Raw genomic sequence first — 18,022 nt, 5'->3', positions numbered from 1 at the left:
TTGGCTCTGGCCTCTGAATTTACAGAGCAAATGCAGGACAGATGTTCTTTCTTATGAAGCCATTAGAATTGGGGATTGCTTTTAAACTGTTTGCCAATAGTGATGTAAATCTAAAGCTGATAATCCAGCAGATATAAAGAAACATGACGTTAAACCACCAAATCAGCTAATGGCAGCTTGAGTCTAATGGGGAGAGGGCCAGAATGCAAACCTTGAAAAAGCTGCTAGCAGAGAGACACATTTTATTTCACATACTCTGGTAATGGTTATAAACACTGGTGTTTTGAACAAAATTGACTGATACAGATAAAATCATCTGTCTCTGTTCCCTGTGGGAATTTCCTCGCTCCTCCCATGAGAGGAAAACTACTTTCTGGAAAGCATTAAAATGCAGAATCAACCCTCTTTCAGAGTTTTTACTGGAAGCAAAGATGAAGAGTCTGGTTGATATTAGACTGAAAATTGATATAATGGTTTTCTGCTCTAATTCTTAAAGGACACAGAAAAGTCTTTTATCACCCAGTCCTAGGGATGGATGGGATGGTGTGAGTTCGTTTACTTCAACTCTTTACCCCAAGGTAGGATCCAGCATACCAACATAATTCTTGACAGATTTTAATCTGGAACTAAAGATCTCTAATGACAGAGATCACATAACTGCTCCAAGCACTCTGTTCCAGTGTTTTCTTTCTGCACTGCTAGGAAATGTCTAGCCTGACTCCTTGCTGCTCATTATTTCCATTTGTCTGCTATGAAAGCAGAAAAAGTTCACACCATTTCTCTTCATGGCTGGCTGTTACATGCTTGAAAACTTGGTGTGTACCTCTTCCCACTGACTCCTTCTCATGTCTCTTTTACCTGAGTTAAACAATTTCAGTCCTTTCAGTATAATCTCATATCCTAATTTTTCCACCTTCCAATTCATGTGTGCAACTGACAAAAATTGCCAGATAATTTCTAAAGAACTTTAGAAATTAGGAACGTCACCTAGTCAGACATTCTCCTTATAACTTATTTTTAAAGGACTGGTTAATTTTTTCCCTTTGAACATTACCTCAAATTTCTCAGAATCACTCTGAATTTCAATAATGCCCATCAAAGAACATGAGTGTCTCCCAGGTTTACGTCACCCACAAAGTTAATAGGTAACTTTTGCAAATTACTAAAACCACTGAAGGGTACTGGACCCAAGCTAGGCTCTAAGCACAGCATTCTGCCATTTTGGCAATAAACAATCCCCTTTCCTTGTGAATGGTTTTCAGTAAGTTTTTTTATTTACCACATAGGATGTTTTCTGAACTGTTGGCTAGCCTGCCTTAGGATTTTCCATAAAAATGTTGTGTGAAAGAGTCTTACTGATCATAGGATATTGTACTTACTGACTTTTCTTTCTGCAAATTCTTGTAGCAGGAATTCAGATGGATTTAATAAGAGAAATTGGTATTGAATCGATGGTTGAATTTGATATGGATACTACCAGACATACAGCAACTTATGTTATTATGTAGAAATAGATACTCCTAGAACTAAGTAATATCTTATGTTCCTACTACCTTTGTGCTATTCAGGTTCTGATTATTTGTTCCAGCAATTTTCTAGACTGACATTGAGCAGACTGGTATGTAATGACATGGGCTCTTCTTTCTTCAGAAACAGCCACTATTATTTGTGCTTTTCCAGTCTTATGATAACTGAGGATGGCAGTAAAATTTCATCCAAAATTTAGAGTAACAGAAGTGAGAAGATGGCTCTGGCAAGAGAAAGAACTAAGATCTCAGGGCCAGACATTTCAAGTACCTTGCACATACAGTCAAGATGAGCTCTTTATGGACTTGTGTAATGGCAGATTTTCAAAACAGAGTAGCAGCTTTTGCTGTACTTCTGGCTACATTTTCACATCTCCTCAATTGTTGCTCTGCAGGACTAAGATACAGCTTCTAGATAATTAACAAAACAATTTTCTTGAAAAAAACCTATAGCATAATGGTAATAATAAGTTTGGTAATTTTAATCCTAAACCCTTTGTGTACCTATGGAATGACAGCATTTGACTGAACAAGCAGCAGAAAGGCCACTGAAAGACTGTCAGTGCACTCTGTTTATCTTGAAAATTTTTCACTGGGAATGGTTTTATCTAATGAAGGTATGTTTTACCTTAGAGTAAAGTGAGGGAAAGGTTACCCGATTTCTAGATAGAAAAATTAATTTGCACTATGGCATTAGTTGAGATACTTACATTAGTTCATTGTGCAGATCATATAAAATTGATAATAGCTGGTGTAAATATACTATCAATGTTAGGAAGATGTATAGGCAAATTTATGGAACTTACATTTGTTTATGTATACATACATACCCAGAATAAAAGCTGACAAAAAAAGTAATGTGGGTCTTTAAAATTCTGCTAAGTATGCAAAATGGTCATAAACCACATAGTGGCTTTCATGACTAGCAAAGTGAGCAACAGAATTTCCTGGTGGTACCAATGGATGCCATTGCCCTGGGATCTAAACAGGTAATCCCCATCAAGAAAACGTTTTGGGAGAATTTATGACAAAATGTTATGGAAAAATCTTTCTTCTGTAAAACTTTACAAGGTGCTAATGAAAAAAATTAAATCCTGTTTTGACCTAATAATTTGGTGACAGTAAAGAATACACTTTGTGCCTTTTCCCCAGAGTGAACAACAATCCAGATGTTAGGGAAAATGACGGTGATGGATTTTTACCGGTGCCTTTGCCTGGGCCCAGCCTTACCTGAGCGGTTGTTGGGAGACATGCGCACGGGAGAGATGGAGGGCGTGCGGGATGAGGAGTACGGTCTTTGCCGATCCCTTTCTATTGTTGAAGATGAGGCTACAAAGTGATACTGTGACCATCCATCCTGCAACACCAAGAAGGGTGACAATGGTCAGTGAAAACGCCACACGGCTCCCTGCTTTAAGCAGAGTATTCTTCTCTGGTGTTTTCACTATGGATACACTGGTAGGCTGCTGTCTTCTTCCTGCCACTGGGTGGTAAGTGTAGTTAGTGGTACAGGATAGGATGTGCTGACACAGCAAGATTGAAAATAAATGGAGAAACTTCTATAAAATGACAAATCTCAGAATGACTCAAATTATTAACACTGTTTTAGGATATTTGTTTAATAGTTCTGCCTTTTTTCCCAAACCTAAATTTTCACATTGCAAGCAGCTTTGGCTTGAAATATTTTTGTTTGCTTGTTGTTTGAAACACTTCATTCTGGCTTGAAATATTTTTCATTTATATGGAGTTTTGGAATAAGAAGATTGGGAAGTTCCAGGATTATCAGTCCTCTTTTTCTCTCATGCTTGCATATGAGAGAAAAAGAATCAATGCATTTTGTTCCAGCTTTGATCAAGGCATATAGAATGAAATTATATTCCTTCTATTTAAAACTGTGTTCATGGTGATGTATTAAAAAACTGCAACAAAGTAATACAAATACTAAAAACAGCTAGTTCAAAAATAAAAAAGGAAATGGTTTATTCCTGCACCATAACATAGTGCTATAAACCAAAATAATGTACTTCACATTTTTAAAAACGTATTATGTATAGTCTGAAACTATCATGAGAGCATAAACTGATTTCTGGTAGTGTTCTTATTAAATGACAGTATTTCATTTAATTATTCATTTAGTATTTCATCTGCCTTCAGTATTGATAGATTGCAATTGTCTTTATTAGTTCTTAATGTTAAATCTAAATCAGTAACACTGAGATTTCCAGTCTCACACAGTTTTAAAAATGTCCACTTTCTGTTGGACTCAGGGGAAATCGAGTCACGGACTAGGCATGGTGCTAAACACAAGTTTTGCAACAAAATGCTTAAAGAAATAAACACAATAGAACATTACCAAAAACCAGCTGGAATTTTCCTCTTGCTCACAGAAGAATAATTCATGGTTGGGGTAGTAAAGACTATTCTCATCCCCTAACTCAGCTATTCCACGCATCCAGCAATGAATCCCACACATCCAGCAATGAATCCCACACATGCAGCAAAATGTCTTTGCTCAAGGTATCTGACTTTGTTCCATCCACAGAAACCATGGGCACCTGGCTCTCAGACGAGAAGATGGGTTGAAAATCCCCTTTCCACGAGACTCTTAGAAAAGAGGACTCATCCAGACTGTGACACAGCAGGAGGAAAGAAGATACACTTCTTGTAGAGGAAAATTTTATAAACAACTTAGGACAGCCAGAGGTGACACCTAACTATGGGTGCTGAATGACTGTATTCCTCATGTAATGCATTTGTACTAACAGGGGTGCATCTCAGCTGCAATTTCAAAGACAAAAATGAGCAAGAATGAAATCTGGCCTATGGCATTTACAGTACAGTCAGGACTTTCCCTGGAGTCAGCAGTGACTGTTTGTCCTCTATTGCTCCTGTTTAAGACACGTCACTGAACTGCACCTCATATTTAATCAAAGTCATATAAGAAAATATAAGGGAGAAATCTTGTTAATTAATAAAAATTAGTAAGAGTAACTTGAAAAAAGAAATACTTGATCTTTAATACAACTTCTTCAAATGAAATTTTTCTATATACAACATTTCCAATCTATACCCCATCTCCAAAAAGAAGTTTCTACACAAACCACATCCTCCAAGCTAGAGGGAGGGTTCATGATAACGGAAGAAAAAAAATCTGTGAAGCCCTAACTTCTTAAATCAAATTGGAAATTACTATACATGATATGTATATATATATAAAATACATGTATTTTAAAGAAGACATAATAGTTTATAGTTAAAGCTGTAAGTCCATTAATATTATCCAAGTTTTTGGATAGTTAAGTCCAATAATCTTATCCAAGACTACAAGTAACTCATATAGCCTTATTTTTTTGTCTCTGGTTGACAGTAACTTGTGCATTCATTTCTTTATTATGAAACTGAAGGAGCAAACATGTAAGAAGCCTATGCCTTTATCCTGATGAAGAAAAATTGTTCTTCTTTCTCCTTCTCTGGGGTTAAGAATTTCTTACAAGAAAGGTGACTATATCTCATGTTGTTGCAGTTTTCTACAAAAGAATTTATTTCTGTTAAAAATAAATTTTCTTTTAAACAGAAGGAAGAAAGGGAAGCGATGAAGAGGACAGAGTTCAGATCTGACGAAAGGAAAAGGGATGTACTCACTATTCATTACTCTCTGCCTGCAAAAGAAGAGACATCAACCATGCTTACATAGAGCAAGGTAGAAATGTTTCCAGTTTTGTGGATTTGCATACATCCATGGCCAAGTATACTCTCCTTCTGCACTCTTGTTTCCCTCAAGTAAAACCCTCGCATATTGTTCAGGAAAAAGTGACAAGAGTCTTTCCCTAAGTCTTTCTTACTGTTTCGTATTCCATTGGTGTTGTATCCATTAATACCTGCAGCCTGTTTCTGAAAGGAAGCGGATGAAATAAATCCCTGACACCTGCACCGTGCCATGGACTCTGCAGGAACAGCACATGGCACTGGTTTGGCTGTGCAGGACATCAACAGGTGCTTTGTCAATGCTGCTTCCTCAGACACAGCCCTGTGAGGTGCCTGAGCAGCAAGGAGAGCTGCTTGGATGCTGGCACCAGCAGTCTTTTTCTGCAGCGGAGTTTTTCCCTTCTTCTCTTCCCTGCAAATTTTCATTTTTCTCTCTGGTGACAATAGTGCTTATAATGAGGCCTTTAAATAAATTCTCCTACAAACTCCCAAGCTGGCAAGCCAAATCAGCTCAACAAGACAAGTGAGGCAAAAAATAAACTCCTAGGCAAGTTTTGTACTGGCTTGGCATTGCCTTTGACTAAACAAGGCACACACCTATCACTGTATGACGACTTCCATGGTGTTTTTCCACAGACTGCAGGCAGCTCCCAGACCTCACAGTATTTCAAAACCCTAATACTTTCAAGTTATTTACCCTTAGCTCTCTTCTGAAGCAAGCAAAACAAGCTTCTTTCCTTGAAAACATAAACAGTTTGTAACAAATTTATTAAAACTATACCCATTAATGATTCCAAAAACTATTAGTATTAAATATTGAAACTAATTTTTAAGAGCCTAAAGGGGGTATTTTCAATTTAATGGCTAGATAAATACCACCTGACATGATGGCTGCTTTCATTATTTTGTTTCAGGTCTACTGCCTGTAATGAAATTTAATTAAATTGACTTCGATACTTAAAGGTACAGTATACAGCAGTGTCCTGAAGAGAAGAAAGCTAACTTAAGAGCAAAGTATGTGAGGCAGAATTTAAGAAACCAATTTACTAGCCACAAATGTGATCTAGGAGAGGAAGAGGAAGACAAAAGGATGTGACAAATTGGAAAGCAATTCAATGCAATTCTGTTACAGAATGGATGTATTTTTTAAATGCAATGTTAAATGTATTTTGTTACATTAATTAATAGGTGACAACTGCACAGTACAGGAGGACAGAGAACAAACAGAGTACAGAAATATCACTATACATCCTTCCAAAACATCTTCTACTGGGCATTTGTCTATATTTTGACTATACTGAATATATCCATTGTACTATTGTATCAATTATACTTTATAAATTCCAAATGCTAAAGCTTGTTTGGTAGTGACATGTTTCTGACAACATCCTCTTGGACAGGCTGCAGGATTAAAACTGGGATGGGAGTTGGATGATCGTTATAGAAAATGAAAGTGATATTGTAGTCTCTCAGAACACCTTTTACTGGGCTTATGGGGTGAACAGGTTCTTTATCTCCCTGCTCAACTTTCAGTCATTTTGAAAATAAATCATTTTCATCAGGCCCATGTGAAAATAATTATTTTGTCAGGATGACTAATCTTATTGCACCAAACACCTATTGCACGTGTCTCATGAAAATGTAATGTTTTTTTCTTTCTTTCTTTTTTTTCTTGATATTCTCTTTGTGTTTAAAATGCAAGGGCAAAATGGGAATCAGATTTCTATTGTGTTTGCAAGAATTTCAAATCTTCAGAAGTCACTGGTAGGGGAGTCTGATTTGAGGAGAAGATTTGTGGAGGTGGATGATACCAGACACACCATTTTCTCTCTTGTAGTACAGTAACATTGTGAAGACTGAATTAAATTAAATCCTGATGGGAACTGACAACATGGTGACTCAACAGTTCCCAACAGGAACAAGGAAAGTCCAGGAGTCAGGAAGGGTACGGTGCCTAACCTGGACACCACACAGCACGCACTCAGAAAGAAATCCCACAACAGTCCATGTGCCAATAGTCATGCAGCAAAAGTGAAAACAAGCCCTATCTTCTGACTGATCAACTTCTATAGGAAGACACTGCCTTGAAAAGCACTGAGTGCTCTAGAAGAACTGTACGAGGTATGATGGCTGTGGGATGGCTCAGTATCTTTCAGTGTTGAAGAGCACAGCCTCTCAGTTCAAACTCCTGGCCATAGGTGTTTGAACATTGTCAGGAATAGAGAAGAGCAACTTCCTGTAAATGGGAAATTCCTAGTAGAGAAAAAAAAAATTAAAATGAAGCAAAAAATCCCATAAAAAAAAACAGCTAAAGCCTGAAAAACTATAGATAATGTTGTGTCCTACCTTCCTGAAATTTACAACCTTGCCAGCATGCTACTTTTTGCTTCAGGTCTGATCCTCTGGTAACCTAATTTAATAGACATTTTAAAGACAACTTGAAGCACATAGAACCAGACTTGCTTCATCATCCTACTTCCTTATCCATAACTCAGCTTTTCACTGGTTCCAGGATATTAATTGAAGTAATAACTGCTCTCGTAATGGTTATAAGCTGAAGAAATGTGAAGTTTTGTTAGATAACCTCTTGCAGGTATCAGTAACTAGAAACCCACTGTGGTGTTAGAAGTAGGTGACACAGCAACAAGGCAAAGTGCCTGTAAGTGTGTAACTGAGGATCTACTCACTGAAACTCAGCCAGACACTGCTCTGAGTGCTGCTTCCTTCACCAGCCGCAGCAGCACTGTCAGGTTCAATGAAACATCCCAACTGCTGTGCACCAGTGTGACGCCGTCTACAGCAAAGGATAAATCTGATGTGAATTAAGTCAAGGCTCATCACACTTACATAGGTCTGGGCAATTCCTCAGTGGGAATTTGCTGTCACAACTCTAATAGGACAAAGCAGAAATTACAACTGGATCAAATAATCTAGATACATTGCCATCTGAAAATTATGTGTATGACTTGACTGTGGTGAGAAATCTGAAATGGTCACAAAGTTGGGGTAATCCACATAAATATCTCATGGAGCTCTCACATGGGATTTCTGAAATAATCAATATTTTACGATCATCAACAACCACCCTTACTTATTAGGATTTACAATCTGGAATCATATTATTTTGTTTTAATGAAAGAAAAAGAATAAATACATTTCCCAGTGTTTCTCAAAAAAATACCAAGCCAGCCCCGTGGCAGCAAGGGAAGAAGCTAACTAGTCCCCACCAACAGAACCTGTGCACCACTGGAGGGGTGACAAGGAAATGTGAGCTGCTGAGGAAGAGATGGTTAGACACTGCTCTCTAAAAAAAGCCCCTGCCTTTGTACTTGAAGAGTATTGCCTTTGGAAGACAGATTTCAACTAAATTCTTACAGCTACAAAAACTCTAGAAACACTCCTGAAAAAAAAAACCCAACTAGTTTTATATAAACTATATAATTTAAACCCAATGGTTTTTTAAAATTTTTAAATTTGAATTTACAAATTCAAATTGAATTTACACTGTCAAATCCTATGAACAGTAAATGACTCCTCAAAGTATTGTTTTTTTCTGGATTTGCTTGTGTAGTTTCCAGAAAAGAATTCCTGGGCAATGATCTGCTTTACTATGTATTATGAATAAACATTGTTTTACTGCCGTAAGTTACTCTACAATTCTAATGAGTATTACCATGTTTATTTCTAGGATTTTATCTTTTGCTTCTGAAGAGGTAAATCAAAATATGCTGCTCAAGACAAGAGTAGGGATTGAGCCTAGAAGGTCCTGGAGTCTTCCCAGTTCACATGTCCATTTGGCTTAAATCCTTTATTCTGGAGCAATTTCAATGGCTTCAGAAGGGCTGCTGACTCCAAATGTCATGTTTCTTCTCCTCTCCCAAGGAGTTATGAGCCAAGCACCCAAAATCAACAGACCCAAAGTGAAGACGTGCATCACTGAAGCTCATCTTAATTTGAAGATTTTAGTATTTGTGCTTGTAGTCTCATTCCACAGCTTATGGAAGCCAGAAGATTATTTTTAGAAGAGAAATTATTCAAGTTTCAGGGCTTTAAAAATATTACTTTAATTTGGATAAAAGTTGGTGACAGGATGAGAAGTTAGACAAAGCGGTTAATGGAAAGCACAGCTTGCTTCCCATGCCTTTTCATGATGATGGTGAAGCCAGCTGTTTGCTGGCTAAAGGTCATGCTGAGAGTACCACTCCTGTGTGGCCTCTGAGGAAGGCCACTCCCTCCTCCTCTGCACAGACCTAACTGGGGGGAGAGGATGGAGACTCTGTTGAGAACCCCGTGGAAGCAGTGCCATCACTTGAGCCAAGGCACAGAGCAGCATTAGCAGCAGGGCCAGGCAGGTGGCAGAGCTCCACTGGAGCAGCCAGCCCTCCCAGGGACCCTCAGTCCCCGGTGCCAGTGCCACACGCTGGGGCTGCCACGTTGCTCCACAGCTGCTGCAGCTGTGTGACACAGACAGTGCTTCTGTCTCTTAGCCGGTGCAGAGGGCTTGACCTCAGTGCTTCTTGTCTTCTCACTCTGAATTTCAGTGTACAAATGGCTTTTACTTACAAGCGACCCTTTCTGCAGTCCAGACACAGCGCAAGTTCAATGCTTAAGAAGCCGAAAGACAAATAGATATTGAAATACGTATTTAGGGCAGCATGAGGCTTAAAGAAGAGCTCCTAGTCAGACAGTCATTAACTGCAGCAAAACTGTCTGGAACTGGCTGAGGATTATTAAGTTTTCTGTAGGCTCTTTGAAGTGACATTTTCAGAATCGGTGGTTAAACTCATTTTTTTGAAATGAGATATACACCTCCCAGCCTCCACCTTGGCTTCTCTGAAAGCAACACCATTATTCTCCCACTGTCAGCATTCCACCTCAAAATAATCTATAATATTTTCTCTCCCTGTTTTTCTCTTCCATTGCAGTGCAAGGGATACTATATGCTTCTGAGAGTATCATCCATTTTTTTTCTTTCAAAATACTGCAGATGGCCTTGGTGACTTTTCTCTTTTTTCTAATGCACTTTTTGATGTGCATTGTTATCATCTTCTAATCACAGATCTTGTACCTTAATTTTACACCTCATCCCTTGATTTTAGCTATGAAGAGACACACGATGAGGCAGAGATAAGTGCTAATTACTTGCCAAATCTATTCAAGTGAGAAACAGCAAGGAAACTATCCCCGGTGGTTTTATAAAGTGCAAGTCTTGGATGTTTTAGGCAATCAGTGAGGCATTGCTTTACCTATCCATAATTAATTATTGATTTCCTGTTGTGTGAATTGCAAAGATGACAAGACCTAATCTGATAAATAAAATAGCTGCAAGAAAAGAGAATTGTATGTGAGGCAAAGCATGAAGGACAAGACTTCAGATATAGCAGAGTTCATTATTCATTTTGCTAAGGTTATATGCAGCCAAAAAAAACCCCTTTCAAAACACTGCAATAAAATGAAATAAATTCATTTCTCAAAGCATCACTTTGCCTCTTATATGGGAAAAAAATTGTTTCCATATATTTTAGAAGAAATGAAGGCAGTACTTGGCCTTTCAGCTAGAATTTCTGTTCTTCTATTTTCTCCTGCACAATGTATATAAGCTATAATTTAAATTGTTAGAATCACAAAAGAGCTATTCTTGCTTGTATCTTGTATGTACAAAAATTATGTACAATGATTTTTTATTTGTATTGTAATTTTCATTCCAGTACTGCAATTCCATCTATCTTAACATGTATATGATCTAGAAATGTGAACTGTGGCTCTTGGCCACAAAATTTCAGGAGAGAGACAAGTACTACTTTATGTTCATGGTCAGTTTCTTAAATCTACTGTCCTTCCAAAGCCTAGAAACCAATCAACCTCTTACTCTTACTTTTCATGCATTAAATCATAAAATCAACCAGATACAACTCTTTTATTATACCTGTGAGTGTAAAATATGTAAAAAAAATCATTAGCAAAGTGAAATTTGCACCATTCTCCCTTATGGTAAAGAACATGGTACACTAATGATACTAACTGTGATCAAGAGCCATTAGAAGTTTGTGCTTCTCAAATAGCAGCAGTGCAGCTGAAAACAGACAATCATTTTGTTCAAATGTGGAGCTGTCTGACACAATAGGAATCAGTGCCCCTTCAGAAAACTCACTGGAGGAACTCATGCTGTCCTTGGTTTTAGGTGAGAAGTTTGGACATAACACACTTGGATCAGAGAGTTAGAGATCCCAGTTATTGCTGTTAACCTGTGTGAGTTTAACGATATTCTGCTTTGAACATGTAGCTCACCAGCACACATGGACATTAATAATGAGAAATGCACATTGTTTTTTACTGATACCCCTTTAACAGTTTCCAATTCACAAAGTAAGGATTGTTAACTCAAAGAGAAACATTGCTATTGCACCAAAGATTACAACTCTCAATGTAGAGGATCCTCAACTTTCTCTAAAAGCACTCTGTTCAATTAGAAGTAATAAACCAATTCAGAAACTTCCAGTGAAACTTCTCATTTCTACTTTTTGCAGGAAGAAGTAGCTACAGCTTTTTCATCAAGACAAACTGTATCAGCAACTAAGGAAGTAAAACACGCAGAACAAAGCACACATACTACAAAAGAGACTCCTTTCAAAATATGAAGTTTCTTTCTTTTTTCAAGTCTGAAATGGCAGACATATTTAGGGTATTTTTGAATTTCTTTAGCAGTTCTAGGAAGAGAAGAAGAAAGAAATGAGAAGGACTTCCTAGTAGTTTTTCCCCCATCCATTATTAGATGATGTAGAACATCGAAGAGATGAAAGTAGGATGTTGATGCAGCAGCTTAATATTTCATTGACCTTTGACTGAATAAACATGTACCAGCCATACTGAACACACACTTTTGACCTCCTTGTAGAACCCAGAAGGACGAGGATGGTGATGGTGCCAGTACGGCAACACAGCTCAGGGTCACAAAGACACCCACTGCTCTGCACTGACTATCCCAGCTCAGCCATTTACCTCTGAGACAGAAATATGCTGTGACTGACACAGCAAGTAACTGATTTCCCTCCCCTCTGTGCTCCATGAGTGTGCTACTACTGCAAGTAAGAGTTCTAGTGGTCTGATCCACTGTGAGCAGCCATCCAACACCACCCAACAATCCTGCTCAAGTCTGCTGAGAGGAACCGAGTTCCTCACCCATACTCTTAACTGCACATCTACTCTTGATCTGTGCCTGGACCTAGATATGCAAATATTAAGCATATAAGTTAATTAAATATGACATTTTGTTCAGAATGGTAGAAATCATATTCCTTGAATGACTTTTGGAGAAAAATATTGACATCAATTAAAAATAGTTTCTCTTTGCATGTATCTATAAAACACCTTTGAAACTCTTTAGGAAGATGTCTGGATTTTTTTCAGTGTTGTGCATATGAATCCAGCTAAGCATTGTTTTCCATTAACTAATGGAAATTAGTTTTAAAACATTTAATACCTTATTTAAATGGACTAAAAATGCTCCCAGTGCCAAAAGATATGTAGTTAATTTTCTTAGGTCACTATATTAAATTCAAATATTAAAATCCAATTTTATTCTGAGGTACCATACTTTTGAAAAAACATATGTAGATGTGACCTATGCATAACCTTCTGGATTCTGGATGCCTCCTCATAGCTCTACCCTAAGGATATTTCAGAAACTTCAGTTATACAATTCCCTTCAGAAAGAAAGCTTTAACTTAAAGATGCTGACTCCTGGGCTGCATTTTAAATTTTCTTTTCTTCAGAAAAGTTCAAAGGGTGGAGTACTTTGGGGACAGACTTTACACAAGTATGAGATTAAATTTCTCTCTTCTAAATCTGTACTTAGTAACCTTAGAGTGGGCTTGAGTTTTTAAGTGAACAATACCTCATCATTGCCTTATGAATCAGCTAGAGCTTACCATGAGACCCAGCATCAACGCTGAGGATGCTTCAGTGTCACATATATATGGTGCATCCTAGAGGATTGTTTGGATAAACTTTGATTCTTCACTCATTTGTTTAGCACCTCTTGAATCTAGTAGATTTTGAATGAGAATGGTGCTAGCTTCCATGCTCTCCTTAGTGATTATCTGGAAGAATTACTGTGAAATTTGGTTGTTGAATTATTGCTTGCTACAATGCTCAATGCTAGAGGGAAGTACTATCATGCCCTTAGCACCCTCAGGGGAAAAGCAACAGTCAACTGCAGCTGTAGATACTTTCTAAGCACACAATTAGAACCATTAAGGTTTATTTCTTTAACATTCCCAAGGTCACTTTGTTTGGACATAGAATCACAAATCTCCTGAATCAGAAGGGACCCGTCTGTCGCAGACATCTTTTCATGAAAAATCCTTTCCTTAGGATTTTTCTTCCTGAGAAGTTGAGAGGCCTCAGGAACAAAATGTAAACAATGGCTATCTGCTGCTGTGGGATGCAACAGGTGCATCTGTGATTGGTCCATGTTGGATGTTTACAATTAATGGCCAATCACAGCCCAGTTAGCTTGGATTCTGTGTCCAAGACACAAACCTTTGTTATTCATTTCTTTCTAAGCTTAGTTTAGCTAGCCTTCTGAGATTAAACTTTTCTTTCTATTCTTTTTAGTATAGTTATAATATAATATATATATAATAAAATAATAAATCAAGCCTTCTGAAACATGCAGTCAACATTCTTGTCTCTTCCCTCACCTGAAAACTCCTGTGAACACCGTCACGCCCATCAGAATCATCAAGTCCAACTCTTGCTCCTGGCACAGGACACCCCAAAGGTCACACCCTGTGCCTGAGAGCATTGTCCAAACCCTTCTTGAACTCTGCAGGCTGGTGCTGTGACCACTCCCCTGGGGAGCCTGTTCCAGTGCCCAGCCACCCTCTGGGTGAAGAACCTTTACACAATATCCAACCTGTGGGTATTGTGGGCACCATAATTAAAGGCAGTGTTCTCTAAATCTACCCTGTGGTTGCCTTCAAGTTTTACATCAACACAGCCCATTTGTGTATACATGTACATGTATGTGCAGAGAGGTATTTACCACCAAACACACAGATACGTTGTCCAACAGACACACAAGTATTTGCAAAAAAAAAAATAAATCAATTAGTTTTGCTCTAATTCTGCTCAGTTGTCATACCTGATTTTTTAAAAATATCTCATTTATTATTGAAATAGTACAAGTAAGGGCAGGCCTGTTTTCATGAAAAATGATGGCTGGTATTGAATTTTCAGTTCAGCCCAGACTATCTTAGATTGCTGTTAATATTTTCAATATCATCATAGACATGGAAAATGTTTTAGAGAGAAACATGTATATGCTGAAAGATAACCAAAGGAATGGTAGGTGATACTTCATAGTAAAAAAATCTTTGTTGAGGGGATCAAAAAAATTTTGACTATGTAAAATGCAAAATTATTAAAATAAATTATTATTATTAGTGTATAGTAAATTATGAAATCCATTAGGATAAAAGAATTGAGAACATCTCCTTGCAACAACTGATGTTGAAACAAATAATTTGATACTTCTCCATGTGTTGCCATTGTGATATAGGTAAGAACATGAATAGTTTGCATTGCAAAATGTTTTTTAAACTCTCCAGGCCATGCAAAGTATATTTTTATAATAGTAATCACTTCCTATCTTTCAAGTACTGTTTGAAATAGTTAATAAACTGAAAATTAGAAGGACTAGAAAAAAAAATTGAGACGATGAAAGGCAAGGAAATCAGAACATATACACTTGATGCCACTAGTGAAATGATAATTATGAGCATTAAAAGGAAATCAAAACAACCTTTAGTTTGACTTAGCATTTTGTAATGTTTTTGTCTTTTTGTAAATTGCTCTTCTTAAAAAAGTATCCAAAAGATTTAGAATGGTAGCACAGATAGGTGAAAACAATACATGTTTTGACAAATGATGAAATTTTTCTTTCTCTATTTTTAAAAATTCAGGAGTGGTTTTTACATCACTTTTTTCCTGTGTGAATACTCCTGACTACTTCTGCATAAGCCAAAGAGTTTGCCTCTATATGTCAGTTCAATTTATTTGCACAATTTCCCCTTTAGGATTCATGATTTTTCTCATGATATGTAAATTCCTATTGTGAAGACAAATAGGGTGCTATTCAAGCAGGCAAATGGCAATCAAGAAGTCAGAAATGTTAAAATTTTCTTGCCAAAGGTTTGAATGATTCTTAAAAAAATCCCTGGGAAGGTTTATGCAATCAAAAGAGGAAGTAATTTAAATGGTGAGTTTATATGGTGATGCTGCCTAGGGAAAATTATGTTGAAAAAGTAACATCAAGGTAAAAATGAAATTCTAGACTCTCATATCACTGCTCACTAAAGAGGTTCTCGTGTCTCTAAGAAATAACGTGAAAAGATTATCATATTATTCTTTGCTCTGTAGCAACTACCTGTTATTTGCTGCAGAATACAAAATATGCCTTTGCTTTAATGATGAAATTCTTCATCTATTTGCGTGCATTGGGATAGGCAATCCTATCTGACATGAACATTGGAAAGTAATATTCAACATAAAATGTAGAATTAAGAATGCACACACACAAATCAGTAATGCTAACATTTTCTCTAGTAATGAATCCAGTGACAATTTCAGGATTCAGTAATTTGCAATACTGCCAGTTGATAAAAAGCCCCATTTAAAATGCTTAACTAAAGGCAAATCACATGTTCCTTAAGAAAGAAAAAACCAAAAGTATACATTTGTAGACTATAACTCTTTTGCTATATTGGCTATAGAATCTCTTTCTACTAAAATTAATCAGATGATAATTTAAAAAGGCCTGAGAGTATTTTACTTTGGCAAAAGATTTTCACATTTCCTTTATTTAAAGTCAAATTAGGACTTTGTCTAGTTCCTAATTAACAAAAGAAAGTACTGTAATATATCAGATGATGAAATGCTGGGTGTTTTAACTATATTCCTGTTAGCTAAAGATGAAAAGGATTTACCCTAACCTTGAAAGATATTTATGTCTGGAATATTTAAATGAGGTCTTCTCTGATGTCTTCTCTTTTCCAGGCAAACTTAGTACAAAAAACCAAAGAGATGAAAGAAATAGCATAGCTACTATGTTCTGTGGGGCCAGGAAAAACACATAAATTCCAACTTCCTCTAAATATTTTATCGGAGATAATATACAGACATATATGTATGACTGCCTATATACGTCTATATATATGTGTATATATAAAAAGAAATAAATAAATGTATGTATACGTATATGTATACATACATGCATAATGCACAGACATAAACACAATCATTCATGGACTTACTAGGATGTTGTGCAAATGCAGAAGGCGATTTGGTTTTGCCATAATGCCACAAAGTAGTATTTTATTATGGAAAGAAATATTAAAAAAAAAAAAAAAGACCAGTCCAGCTAATTCTCATCTATAATTCTGTCTGAAGGAAACATATATTATCACTCTTAATAAAGATTTTAAAATTAGCATTTTAAGAATCTCATTGACTCTTAGACACACTGATTTTTCTATAAATGTGCCATTTTACCAATTTACCTGGGATTCCCTTATTGAAACGTTCAGCTTTTTTTCTTAAGAGATGTTGTTGTGGCAGAAAGCAAAGCAATGTGCTTGATAAATTTAAAATGCTGTTGCAACACAGTGCTTATCAGCCTCCTTTCTCTTTGGAAGGTTGAGACAATCAGGAAAGAGATCAGAGAAATGCTAGGAGGATTGTCAGGGAACTGGATTTAATGCACTTGTCCCTCTCATTGCTGTGTGCTGTCCTCAGAGAGAGCAGAGCTCTGCACACCTTCCTTGCAGGTACCCTTCTAAGTGAAGTGAGGCACTTTCCATCTAGAACCTACAGGGTTCAGTGAATTACACTGTGCAACTTAAGAACATATTCTCCAGTCAGGCTTTGTTACTTTTGATTCAAAGGTCTCCTGAAGAACAGCTTTGGGTACAAATCTCAGTATGCATGAAACACAACAATTCAAGACTGGTCAGCTGACAGCCAGAATACCTGGGTTGGGGAATAGATTCTGGTTTCTTGGCTCTGGGAGAGAGTATGCTGAGCGTGCCATGACCCAGAGTCGTGGGTTGGTGAAAATCCTCTGTCATCAGTCACACTGAAGCTTGGGGACGCCCACTGCCATAAATCAATCAATCAGTCAATCATTTATTAATCAGGTACTTGCATTTTCATAGTTAATATAAAAATGGGCTCTAGACAATGCTTTCTCTATAATGATACTTTAGTTCATATTACAGAGGGGGGTTTATCTTACATTAATTCATCCTTTTTCTAAGAGGGTGACATATTAATCTGAAAAAGCTTTTGCCAATTGTACAGAAATAAATTAAGCCCTGCTGAAAGATCAGCACTGCAAAGTACATATGCTCATGAATAATCTGAACACATGAATAGTTCCTTCAAGTCAAGCCACTATTTTTGAGGAATTATTATGCTCTGGATTTAGAATTTAGATCGTTAATGTAAGGTTTAAGTTCTGCACAGACCTTTTCACTGGATAAATTTGCCCTGAACCAGCTTCCTTTTGGGGGATGTCTGACTGATGATAATAACCTTACCAGAAGAAAATCCAAATGATGTGTCCCAAGTTTACATGATTGGACGTTGTAATTAACATTTTTAAAAGGTGAGTAGATATATTTTATTTAAGAAAAGACTTTAGATTCAAAAGTCCTTGAGACTAAGATTTTGAATTTTAATGCTGTCAATTTTCATGGAGCATTTATTCATAAAGGACTTCTCATAAAAGC

General features: G+C 36.9%; 1 protein-coding gene across 3 annotated transcripts in view; it reads right to left on the bottom strand.

Annotated features, from left to right (window-relative positions):
- Positions 1-18,022, bottom strand: part of CTNND2 (catenin delta 2) — a 521,421-nt gene that overhangs the window by 11,784 nt on the left and 491,615 nt on the right. For 2 of the 3 annotated variants that reach the window (XM_058819679.1, XM_058819696.1), the window contains exons 18-19: positions 17,262-17,387; positions 2,757-2,883 (exon numbers count right to left, since the gene is read on the bottom strand). In XM_058819679.1, coding sequence (XP_058675662.1) covers positions 2,757-2,883; positions 17,262-17,387 — 253 coding nt within the window. The remainder of the gene's footprint in view (positions 1-2,756; positions 2,884-17,261; positions 17,388-18,022) is intronic. The other variant, XM_058819688.1, reaches the window with a different exon arrangement.

The sequence above is a fragment of the Ammospiza caudacuta genome, chromosome 1, assembly GCF_027887145.1.
Source record: "Ammospiza caudacuta isolate bAmmCau1 chromosome 1, bAmmCau1.pri, whole genome shotgun sequence".
NCBI lineage: Eukaryota > Metazoa > Chordata > Aves > Passeriformes > Passerellidae > Ammospiza > Ammospiza caudacuta.
This window is presented reverse-complemented; position numbering and strand designations above follow the sequence as displayed.